Source organism: Musa acuminata, chromosome BXJ3-2 (genome assembly GCF_036884655.1).
Source record: "Musa acuminata AAA Group cultivar baxijiao chromosome BXJ3-2, Cavendish_Baxijiao_AAA, whole genome shotgun sequence".
Taxonomy (NCBI): Eukaryota; Viridiplantae; Streptophyta; class Magnoliopsida; order Zingiberales; family Musaceae; genus Musa; species Musa acuminata.
Genome location: NC_088350.1, coordinates 14,083,342 through 14,096,257, shown reverse-complemented (window position 1 = coordinate 14,096,257; position 12,916 = coordinate 14,083,342). Strand labels below are relative to the sequence as shown.

General features: G+C 37.8%; 1 protein-coding gene across 4 annotated transcripts in view; it reads right to left on the bottom strand.

The window, feature by feature from the left end:
- Positions 1 to 12,916, bottom strand: part of LOC135631715 (THO complex subunit 1-like) — a 31,126-nt gene that overhangs the window by 8,542 nt on the left and 9,668 nt on the right. For 2 of the 4 annotated variants that reach the window (XM_065139500.1, XM_065139504.1), the window contains exons 10-15: positions 10,644 to 10,715; positions 10,383 to 10,514; positions 10,026 to 10,091; positions 5,701 to 5,742; positions 5,104 to 5,220; positions 4,864 to 4,946 (exon numbers count right to left, since the gene is read on the bottom strand). In XM_065139500.1, the coding sequence (XP_064995572.1) occupies positions 4,864 to 4,946; positions 5,104 to 5,220; positions 5,701 to 5,742; positions 10,026 to 10,091; positions 10,383 to 10,514; positions 10,644 to 10,715 (512 nt within the window). The remainder of the gene's footprint in view (positions 1 to 4,863; positions 4,947 to 5,103; positions 5,221 to 5,700; positions 5,743 to 10,025; positions 10,092 to 10,382; positions 10,515 to 10,643; positions 10,716 to 12,916) is intronic. The other 2 variants (XM_065139501.1, XM_065139503.1) reach the window with 2 other exon arrangements.

The following is a 12,916-nucleotide window of genomic DNA, read 5'->3' as shown; positions in this document are numbered from 1 at the left end:
TTCTATCATGGTTGTTGTTGATAGATTTTCAAAAATGTTTCATTTTGTTACATGCAATAAATCGAATGATGCATCTTATATTGCTGATTTATATTTTAAGGAGATTGTTAAATTGCATAGTATTCCAAGAACTGTGGTGTATAATCGAGATTCAAAATTTATTAGTCATTTTTATAGAACTCTTTGGAGGAAGCTGGATACTTCTTTGAATTTCAGCAGCTTGCATCATCCATAAACCGATGAGCAAACTGAAGGAACAAAAACTTGGAAAGAATCCTTTGAGGTTGTTTATGGTGCTAATCCTACTAGTCCTTTGGACTTAAGTCCCTCATTCGACAACTAAGCAATTTAATGGAGATGCTGATGAGAGAGTTAAGCAGATAAAGAAGCTGCATGAGAGTGTTAAAGCAACCATAGAAAAGCAAAATGAGAGGTACATGCAAGCTGCCAACAAACATAGAAAACATGTGAAGTTTAATGTAGGTGATTTGGTCTGGATTCATCTAAGGAGGGAGAGGTTTCCACCGGACAAATTTGGAAAACAAAAACCAAAGGCTGATGGTCCATTCAAGGTGCTTAAGAGAATTGGCAAAAATGCTTATGAGATCGAGCTACCTGAAGATTACGGAGTGTCCCCAACATTTAATGTAGCAGATTTAAATCCTTTTCATAATCATGATGACGAAACAAACAAGGACTTGAGGACAAGTCTTTTTCAACCAGGAGAGATTGACACGGGAGTGTCTAATTTGCTACAATCTGCTCATATGGACCTTGCTGATGTTATGGTATATTTTTTAGCTCACAATGTTGTCTCATAGTTTTCAACTTAGCTCACTCAAGTATGACAGCTCATGAGCATATTCCCTACACAAAGCTAAAGTTGTTTCAAGATGCTTTTCTTCATGGCTAAGGAACACATTAAAGGAGTTAGTTACCAGTTGTAAGACACTAAATCTCGTAATTCCCTATGCATGAAGGGTTGTTTCATGCACTAGTACTTATTTTGGTGTTCTAGGGTTAAAGAGGGTTTAGAAACTGATGATATTTTAGCAGAAGCTCTCTTGGAGTGCTCCCTTAAAACTCTATATCTCTTGGATGCTTCCTTAAGTGATGAGTCTTTTATTTTTCAGTTATGTATCCTTATTTAATTTCCTTGGGGTGGTAAACTTTCTGTATCCGTTTGTGATTTTAAACCTGGTGGTGAGCTGTTTTTTCGATCTTATTAAAGTATTATCGCAAGTTCATTCCTTTTCTATTTGAAAAACTTGTTCCAGCAAATACAACTGTACTATCAGTTTTTTTCTGTCAAAATCTATTCTGCTTTACCCCCCCAATTCTGCATCACCCCCGGTATTAGAGGAAGAAGGAAGAATCGATATAGAAGAGGACGGAGCATACCAGAGAGGTAGGCCACAGCGAACAGCAGTGGCGGCGACATCGAACGCCACTAACGATGACATTGATTCCATGGGCTCAACAAGAAGAGGCCTCATGTACATGAGCCCTAATCAGTGTTTTAAGTGTTCTTTTTTTGTTTTTATATTAAGTTGGACTGTACCATATGAAATGGGGCAGTCCATGTATCGATCCATGCTCGGACTAATGCGTATCACCCGTTTCATACCAATCCGAGTGAAATAGATTTTCTTGCTCCTCAGTGCACCAATTAAGATAAATAAAAGACCATTTACCATGTTTGTACTAAGGTTTGGCATACCACCCAAAATGGTATAAAACAAACGATACATACTAGTTCACTGGCCGGCTGATCGGTATATAAACCAGCCTTTCTCGAGTGATACATAGAAATCAAGCCTAGAATCAGCCGACTGATACGATCAAAACTCAACCATTATCAACTGTCGATTATCGGGTTTTGACTGATGCAACCCATAACAACTCAAATCTAGCCCTAATCATCAAATTGACCATTGAGGTCTCTTTTGGGATTTAAATCCTTCTCCCTCCCCGTCTGTCATTCACTCTCTCTTATTCTCACACTTTCTCACACTCTTACTTGTGATTAGAATTCCTAATCGGCGATTAACAGTAATTAAGCTCTAGATTAGTGATTAAAGTTCCTACTCTAAAAGATACAAAGATAAATTCAGTTTTGCCTCCTTATAACTTAGATTGTCAATTCATTTATGACTTAAATACATTTTATTCTTATTTAAATATTATGTATATACCAATAAATAAGGAGGAAAAACCTAAAAGGGGGCTTTTTCGAATTTCTGGACATTTTTGGGAAACCAAGTATGTGTCCCAACATACTGACACCACCAGTACCGACCAGTACATAGTGGCCTGCCCAATGATCAATAAGCCCAGTTGATATGTGGCGTTCCTTGACTGTTACATCAATATACTGGTACAATATGGTATATATAGCTTGTATGTAAAATGAAGACCATGCATGATCATAATTAAGGCAATCAATTTTGCAAAATGCCTAAACAAGGTAATATCACATATAAGACTTATTTAGACAACAATTCTGCTGCATTTTATAGAAAGGATCCATAGAAAATCAAAATATCCACAATATTCTACTTGATAAATAGATTAAATGAATGATTTTGCTATTCAAAATATTTTTTGTACCTTATTTAATATCTATATGTAGCTTCTTACACTGCATAGTTTGTCAATCGTATGTCACAAACCCAAGGCGCTCTATGTTTTAGCCTAGTGCTTATTCTACAAGACTATAATGATCAAAAACAGAGTAGAAGGGTCATTGAACCAAATTCATCCTTCTCTTACAGCTGATACAGTGGCATATTGATTCAGGTATACAACCTAAACACAAAAAAAAGAGAAGAAATATGATACTACCAAAACAAAATAATATGAAAAATATAAGGGCGGTCCTGATGCATGAGGCTCTTGCCAATATGAGGTTTGATAGAGACAATGTACACAACCTTGCCCTAATAAGAGATTGTTTCATGATTCAAATTCTAATCATATGGTCGCAAAGAGGCAATCTTGCCACGACAACAAGGCTCGTTCTCATGCAAATAGATTATATATCTCAATTCTCAAATTCAGTGTTCAAAGCTTCTTTTCCATTGCTAATGAATGCATATTTCTCATGATCATGCCCCTCTAAAAATCACAATGCAGTTGCAGCCCCACGAAAAGCCTTAAAATCTTTGAGAAATCGAAGGACACAGACTCGTGATTCCCAGTAGTACTGTTTGTCGTCATGGAAGGGGCAAAAAGAAGGCAGTGACAAATTTGGGCTCTCGTTACTTACCTGCTCACATCTCAAATTCTCAGAGATACTAGTTAAACACCAATTCAAAGAGTGAACAAAAGAAGGAAAAGAAACACAAACAAAATCCTGATATGCAAATTAATTATCATTTGCTGCTCCCACATGAGCTCAGTGTTACAATCCATGGCAATGCTATCCCTAGTTTCCATTGTATTATCTATTGAAATAATTCTTAACTATCAATCTCAACAAAAGCAACAGATGGCTTACAGGGGGCTTCATTCCTACTATGTATATCATAGATTTTTCTGGTATTATTCACTAGTTTTCTTTTCATATAAACTGGAATATGCACATATGATATTTCCAACACTAATCCTACTAAAAAAGTTTTATTTGCCCAAAACTTTCCCAAAGCATGGTACCATATTGAGTTGTGAACTCTCCAAACTGTCTTCAGGTGGATCTCAACAAAGCAAGCTGACATTGCTTATTTTAGTCAACATAACCAAATGAAATTTGAAACAGCCAGCAACTTGGACAAACAATCTTATTTTAGTCAATTATAGTAAGTTATGTTCATGTTACTAAATTATTTTCCTAACAATTTAAGGATAATTACAAAGCCCAGTATAATAGATCATGTTGGATAATTATATATAATCTAGTTTTCCTGCATCCTTTAATAAATATCTTTAGACACTTAATATCAATATCAATAGTTGTTCCATTCAAGGTTCACTGTACCATACCGTACCAGCGTTTCGACCCGGGCTTGGTACAGTATGATACCAGTGTACCGGGTAGTACATCAGAGTGTACTGAATATTTTTTTATTTTTATACTGTAGCAGTGCTACAGTATAGTACTGTAGCGGTACCGGGCGGTACGCTTCGGTACGGCAGACCTTGGTTCCATTAATACAGGTAGTACAAAATTCATGTTTTACTTCTCCAATTATACAGCCTATGCAATTCAACAAACACCTTCCAGACATGTTGCTACTTTCAGGTTCACGTCTTAGGACAGCTTTCTTCTGTAAGCACCTATAAGCCTCACATTCACACATTATGCGCCATGTATAACCACTTCTGAGAGTTTTGAGATTTAACCACATGCCATAAAGCTCTAGAATTCAAATCATTGACATATGCACAAGTCAAAAGAGGCAGACCATATGGCTAAATGTTGCTTATGGAAATATGTATAACCAAACTACATTATGTGCATGGGTTTGCAGAGAACCACATACTCGAGTTTGCTAGAAGCCTGGAAATATAACTTGTCTTCTACATTGTTTCCATGTAGTCAATGAGAACCCCTCCTCCAGACCAGGTATAAGCAAAATATAGTGGGAAAACCTTAATACCAGGTAAATGGCAGTTATATTAATCATTATAATCATAATGTACTTTATGGTTAAATACCAGGGGTCGAGCAATAACAAAGTATAATGAGATAACACGTACTGGCTGGAAAAAGCTGCATAAGTTGTAAATTAAGATAGTGATTTATATAGCACTACTTTCATGTCTATTCAAAAAAAATAAAAATAAAAATTTATTAAAAAAAAAGGAAGATTGCAAAGCTTTGTTTGTAACAATCAGGAAAATTGTGAGAATACGCATGCGTACCGTTTCTTGGCTCCATCATGACCAATCTTTCTCTCAGTAGGTTGTTTCTCAAATGCTGGGCAACCATCTCGTTTCCACCAAACCTTGGGGTACAATGTCAAATGAACAAGCACAAATCAAAATTAATCTCACCTCAAAGGAACAATCTTAGCAATGAACTCATAAAATATATTACCATTTCAAAGGTAAACAATCTCTCATAATAAAAGAAACAAGAGATAGTTTGAAGATATTACTCACCCAATTCTTTTCACGTTCCAATATGTGCTCTATGCTTTGAAGGAACTCCTTCCCCTTTGGAGGAATGACCTCTAGAAGTTTCTTAACACGCTCTTCACAAGATTTAATTTCTTCTTTCTGAATATATGAAGACCAACATCTTATTTGGTAGCTCAGCAAAGAAAACAAAACTAAAACTCTAAAGGTAACAAATTAATAATATATTAGGAATGAACTTCTGATGGTGCCCGACAAAGCAAACACTAAACTGAGAGAACAATAACTAGGCTAGCACTATGAGAAAGTGTAGCTAGTTTATAGAACTTGTAGAACATACACAAACTTTTATTTAAGAGAATTTTGTAATACATGACGTGAAATCATTTGTATTAGGGAGAATAATGCATCATGTACCAGCAAATTTAAGTAAGCTTCTATCTACATTTCTGATATCTAAATCTTTACTGAGTGAAACTACCATTAGATTTTTTTTTTTTTTTTGCATAGTGTGCTTAAGAGATGAGATCATAATAATGACGATTAATTAGGATGTCCTATTACCTAAACGATTATGGATGAAATATAGAGAAAAGCACCAACAAAAATAGAGGCACTAACCATGCTTTCGGAGGGCCCATCTTTGTCATTCTTGCCAGGGGTCTATATATCACAAAAAGAAAAAAAAAGCAAAAATATCAACTCACAGGTATGATGATACAAGTACTGTAGTTAGTGCTAGAACATAACCATCACAAGCAAGGATTTCAATCCTGGGTAGTAGTGTCATAAGCCCATGCCAAACCAATGACATTGCGAAGGTGGTGTGGTCACCCTTTGGGAACGTCTATGAAGCACTAAATGATGATATGTAAATCACAGCATTTTAGTATGACAATCATGTCATATGCAATAACTTAGGAAGATCCACTCTAACTACACTAAAATTATAACATAAGATGTATAAACTACATGGTACAAATGTCAGTTAAAAATGTAAGATGCTGATACATTATGTTCTAGTTGAAGTCTAATTCCCCATCCTCTGGCTAATTGAATGTAGGTGACAGAAACCTATCAGCTAGTTAGATCTAAACTACCACTATACAAAGAGCTAAGAACCAATAGCTTGTATCATTAGAGCAACTACATTAAGATTACAATAGAAGGCATATATGCCCTGGCCAAATGTCAGTCCAAAATGAAGGATGCTAAAATAACTTCTCCATTTAGTTTAATCTTGACCACTAGAAGTTTGCCCATATTTTCTCCATGTCAAGCCCTTGTTCTGTACAAAAGAATCTAGGTGATGGAAACCTATCAGCTGGCTTGGAGAAGAACCACCTGGAGATCACTATTGGAAAACCACTAAGAACATGAAATTAGGTTAAGACAAATTAAACTAAAATTGAATATAAAAATGTATTCAGGATAGATATAATTCATGGATGTGATGACAGGTGACAAATCCTTTAATCACTCAGAACCCGTATGGATTTCAAAGTGTCCTATTCATCATAACCCCTTGCCACAAATTCCTAGAGACATATAACGATGAGTTGCTGGTCAATCAATATATCAAGATTGGAAGATCATTAATCATAGGTGTAGCGCCCATATGGATCATATTCTCAACACAGGTAAAAGAAAATCCAAATTCATACTGAAAACCGTACTGGTCCCATTCCGGACCAATACATATGGTCAATACTAGCGTACTGACACTGCTGGGGAAGAAAAAGGAGGAAAGGAAGAAGGATAAAAAAGAAAGAAGAGGGAAAAAGAAAAAGAAAAAAGAGGTTCAAAGAAAAGGAAGAGGAAGAAGAATGAAAAAGAGGAGGTGGTGGAGGAAGAAGGAAGAGGAATAGGCATACCGGAAAGATATGGATGACCAAAGAAGAAGAAGAGGAAGAAGAAGAAAGAGATCGATGCCGCATGATGAGCGACAAGTGGTGCACATAGGACGATCACAGCACATGAGCGACAAGAGGGTAGTGGTCTCAAAAGATGAGGGTGACGAGCTCAAAAGAGAAGATGGTGTGTACTAATTCATGCTTGGACCAGTAAATACTCACCATTACAAAATCACAGCCTACGCACCCAACCATACAAGTACCATATCAATCTTATCAATCTGATCAGCAATGGACCGAGACATGCAATTTTGCCCGCCATTATTTGTTTCTCTGCACCATTCAATGAGCAAGTTTTTAAATCTCACTCATGCTGATATTGTTTGTCAGTATGATTCCAGTAGTACAAACCCATGGTACCAACACTATATACGGATCAATGGGTCTATAGACCTTGTACCACCCGGACTAAGAAGGAGAGAAGAGCGGAGGAAGAAGAAGAGAAAGCGGAGAAACGGAGGAGGTTAAGTGGCAAAGGAAGAGGAGGCACAGGGGGTAAAAGGGGAGTAGGACATGGAGGAGGTATACTGGAGGAAGAGGAGGAAGTAACAAACCTTACAAGGATGTGACGACAAGCCACGGAGTGGCAGAGGTGACCATAGCGATAGTGACAAATGCATGAAAGAGAGAGAAAGGGGAAAAGAGCATGAGAGAAGAGAAAGAAAAAACATAAAAAGATGGTCGCTTATCAAAAGTTGTCAAAAACATAATGCATTGTGGTTACATAAAGTACTCCATCAAAAAGATAATGGTGGTACCAGATGGTACTCTTGGACTAGTAATTTGCATATCGTTCATATTAGTAAATATTGACTTGTACCAATTTGTATGATGGGGATTTTCTGCCTTGTTCATATCTCACAAAACTTATTGTGACACCACATTTTGACCCAAAATAGCGATCTTAGACTGGTAAGCATAATAAAGGGGAAGGAATGAACATGGTTTTTTTAAGACTTGAACAGGGCATTTTATGTCCTAAGGTCTGCCATACCGAATCGTACCGCCCGGTACGAGCAGTATGTACCGGTCCGATAGGCTACTGGTACGCAGACCGCCCGCTATCGGGCGGTACGTTCAAAAAAACCCCGTATCGGACGATACGGGGTAATATCGGGCAGTAACGGTCGAAATTTCAACCGTTACTGCCCAGCACAACTCGGTAATGGTCGATTTCGATCGTTACCGCACTGTAGCAGTACTACAGTGCTTCAACGGTCAATTTGATCGTTGGAGCCCTTTCTCATTCTATTTAAGTCATTCTTCTCTCCTCTATTTAAGCCAAAGGGGAAGGCAGTAGCATCAGTTACATCGTTGGACAGAATCGAGTCGGACGACGAGACACCTTCACAATCACATTCTCTTTCTCGCTCGGTCCAGAGACATGACAGCAACACGGACAGCAGTGCCTCGACAGATGATGGCGGTGATGCCGGGCAGTCGTTGGTCTCGTCTACACAACTTGAGGGTGGTAAATGGACTGAGGAGCAATATTTTACACATGCCACTCAAGATTCAGATCATGGAACTCGACAAGGTACTTATCTAGTTTATGCGCGGAAGGGGAAGGGGAAGAGGAAGGGGAAGGCAGTGGATGAATATGAACAAATGCGACAGAGCATAAATGATATAGACACAGAAAGAGGCTCATCGTATTCACAGCCATCGTATTATAGAGAATCATATGGGCAACAATAGTATGGTGATAGTTGGTCATCCTTTTCTGAGCAACAGTATGATACAGAACAGCAGATCAGTAGCGAAAGTAGAAGCTCTGACATTCACCAATATATGCCTCAAGAGCTGCCTCAGACAAATATGATTCATGAGGATCAGTCTCCGATCAGCACCACATTGATGCATCAATGACATACAGTGTATCAATACACTATGTCATGGGATCAATTTCATGATTGGATCTAACAAACGTATCATATTGATATGCAGATGTATCGGATCGAAGATCCCAATCCACCACCCGTGGAGGCCCGTCGTTCGTTTTGGTGGTAGAATCAAGTAATCAACAATTAGGTATATCTACATATGTGATTATTTAATTCATTTGAATTTTAGAGTTTATATTATAACAAAATAGTCTAATAATTCAGCTGATTTTTCTGTAGATATTTCAATCTATAACGGGCTGAAATACGAACCTCGAACAAGACTACCTCAAAGCCCGAAAAAGATATGTGATACTATTCTTACCTAATTTACATTGATTTTGCTAAACTTATACTATTACTATATTTATTTGTAACTTGAAAACCCTATCCAAACTTTTTTTACAATTTTCAGGTATTTTCGGAGGGTTAAATCTGTGAAATCAGGTGTACCGCTCGGTACACCTGGGTGTACCGCTCGATACACGGTATCGTACCGTACCGAGCCCAGGTCGAAACGCCGGTACGGTACGGTAATGCGAACCTTGGTCCTAACCAAATTGGTTGGGGTCGTTGACTCATTTATTCCTGAATGGTCATAGTTTCAAGTTTTGTGAATGTATTGGGATTTTCAATTATGTCCATCTCACCTTTGCATTATTAGAGGCGACACTCTACATAGTTCTCATTATTCTCTTTTTTTTTTCTTTGTTATGCTTCTAGCACCCTTGCACGAGCACGACAAGTTACCACATTGTGCTGGCAACATATCTAGGGCCATGTAAGAGCTGAAATTGGACAATTGGACCATACAAAAATAACTCATCTATTCTTTTCCAGTGGAAAAAAGAATAACCCAATGCATAAGGCTCCCACCGATGCCAGGTTTAGAAAAGGTCAGTACATGGAGTCTTACCCTTTCGAGCAAATATGATGCGTCGGTGATATGAAACTTAGTCACCTAGATCGCAAATAAGCAACAATAAACTTACACCAACAATTGCACTCTTTTGAAGCTCCAAATAGTAAAACATTACTTTAATTAACCAGGAAAAAAAAGAGTACCCTGAATTAAATGAAAGAATTTATATCAAAACATATGCAGTCACCTAGTTAAACCAGCTGATATTTAGCAGACTAAGCAACATACCTTTAGAAAATCAAACAATATAAGACATTGAACAAGGATATGGCGGCGAAAACTGGGATCTTTCAGCTATAGAAAAGGGAAATTGTTAACCAATGATATCAAAATAAGCATTTAAAATAGAAGATATATTGGAAAAAAAATACAAGATACACTTCTGACATCACTTGGTCAAACACCCATCTGTGGATGAGACCAGATACTCTTTCCAACACCAACACAACTGTGCCAAACTAAGTGCACGTCATTATCATCTACCTTGTTAATTTTGTAGGTTTTTGACAGGGTGTTTGACCAAGTGAGCACCAGAAGAACTTATCTTAACAGTACATCCCAAAAACACTTGTTCTAGCGTATCACCTCTAGTCCCATTAATTTACTGCTTGTCAAGTACTTGATGTTGAAAACAGCATCCTCCTCTTCTTGCTCAAGAGTATTCACATTTCCATCATCATCATTAAGAGGCTGCGCTTCAAATGTGTCCAACACAACCTAAAAACTCGAAACATAAATCAGGAAAGAGTTCATAGTTATGCTGTCTTACAATTGAATACATGTTTGCCAAAAATGCAAGAGGTGATATAAAGACGGATAATCCTTAAAAAGAGGCAAAAAGTATACCATCAAGTTAAATGCGAATTTTTGCCATTTGGACGGTGCAAGGGTTGTTGAAGTTGGATTACTGAAATGCTCCTGATTAGAAAAGGAAGGAAAATAACACAATTAACTCAGTTCATTAATGGCCATACCATCCTTTAAGTCTTAGAATAGTACGACAAGAAAAAGTGAAAATGCTCTTATGCACTGCTGTAGCAAGAAGAGAAATCTGATGGACAAATTAATTGTTTAGATAGTCTAAATATCATTGAAGGTTTTTTTTTTAATATGGTAAATTCCAATTTCAGCATACATTGGCAAAATTATTTTCTGATTAAGGTTTTAGAAGTATCAATACTGTAAGTGAATACCAAGTTATATGAGAAGGTTTAGGAATCCATTTACAAATAGACGAAGTCAACAAACTACAAAGGCATATTAAATGATGCAATAACCACTTTAATGAAATTTGATGGGTGCCAAAAATTATTTTTGACAGGTGTATAGTAAGGTCCAGTGATTTAAAAAGCGTTAGGCGCCACGGTCCAAAAACACCCGAGGTGCTTGGCACTCGCCCGAGCGAAGCGAGGCGCTAAAATATAAATAATATAATATAATTAATAAATATAATTATTTAAATAAAAATATGATATTAAATTAAGAAAATCTTGTAAAATTACAATATCACATTAACAAAAAGTCTCAAAATTCAAAACAATAACAATAATTTCAAATAAATAAAAATTAATAGTATTAAAATCAAAATAATATATTATTAATCTAATAAATAAAAATAATGTTACTAATATAAAGTTAGTAGTATACTATTAATATACTGTTAACAATATACTATCAAAGTGAGAAGAGTGTGAGTAAGAGGAAGATCGAGGCTGCTGACTAAGAGTATCGGGAGCGGTGAGCGACGATAATGGTAGCGACAGTAGCGAGCAACAGCAGCGGAAGCGGGAGTGGCGAGCGACGATAGTGGCGACGGCAGCAGCAGCGGGAGCGGCGAGCGATGACAGTGGCAGTGGCAGTGGGAACAGCGAGCAACGATAGTGGCAGCAACAGCGATAGCAATGAGCAGCGACAGTGGGAGTGAGAGTGGCGAGCGACGACAGTGACAACAGTAGCGATAGAAGTGAGCAACGACAGCGGCGAGCAATAGCAGCGGTAGTAGCCAGCAACAGCAGCGCAGCGGTAGCAGCGAGCAACGGCAGCAAGAGCAGGAGCGGCGAGCAAGGTTAAGATTGGGAAGTCGCGAGAGGAAGGTTATATCGGTGCTTTAGTTGGTTCGATTGAACCAACTAAAGCACCGGAGACCGAACCAGACCTAAAACGTTGGTTTGGTCACTGGTTTAACCCGGGCGCTCGCCCAAAGCGCCCGGCGCCTGGGCTCGAGCGAGCGCCCAGGCGACGCCTCTTTGAAGCGTACTGCCTAGAAATGAAGCAAGACACTCGGGCCTCGCCTCGCCTCGCTCGAGCGCTTATTGAAATAACTGGCAAGGTCTCCCATTTTTCCAAGCTTCAATTACGAATAAACAAAGAAATCCACTATTTTTCATACTACCAATTGATAAATAAGTATTTCAAAAGGATACACCATGCCAAACTGAAAAAATATGGTGCAACCCAACATTCGAGGCACCTATAATGTACCATGGGATCTATGATGGGGAGGTGTCTAAGGTAATGCTTGTAAAAAAAAACCATGGATCTTGGGGAAAATCATTATAGTATCCAAGGTCTGCAATTTCGTATCGCACCAAAGTTTCGACGTTCGCTCAGTACAGTACGAAATTGTATACCGAGCGGTATATATATATATATATATATATATATATAACTCGGCGACGTCGCCTCTCTTTTCTCCCAAGCAGAAGCGACGTCGCCTCATTAATATATATATATATAAATTAATATATATATATATAAAAGATTATATATATGTTTATATATATATATTTTATTTAAAAGGCGACGTTGCATCGCCTCGACGACGTCGCCTTTTCCTTCCCCACGCGGGGCGACGTCGCCTCGTTTATATATATATATATATATAATCCGAGGCGACGTTCTAAAATATTTATATATAAATATAAATAAATATATATTATTTTATTATTTTTTTCGTTCCGTCGGGTAGCGGACGATCCGCGTACCGGTATGCCATCGGACCGGTACGTACCGCCCGTACCGGGCGGTATCATTCGGTATTGCCTACCTTGATAGTATCAAAGGCAAACTAAATTAAAAAGGCTTAATAAGTATAATTAAGATCCGCATATCATTTACAG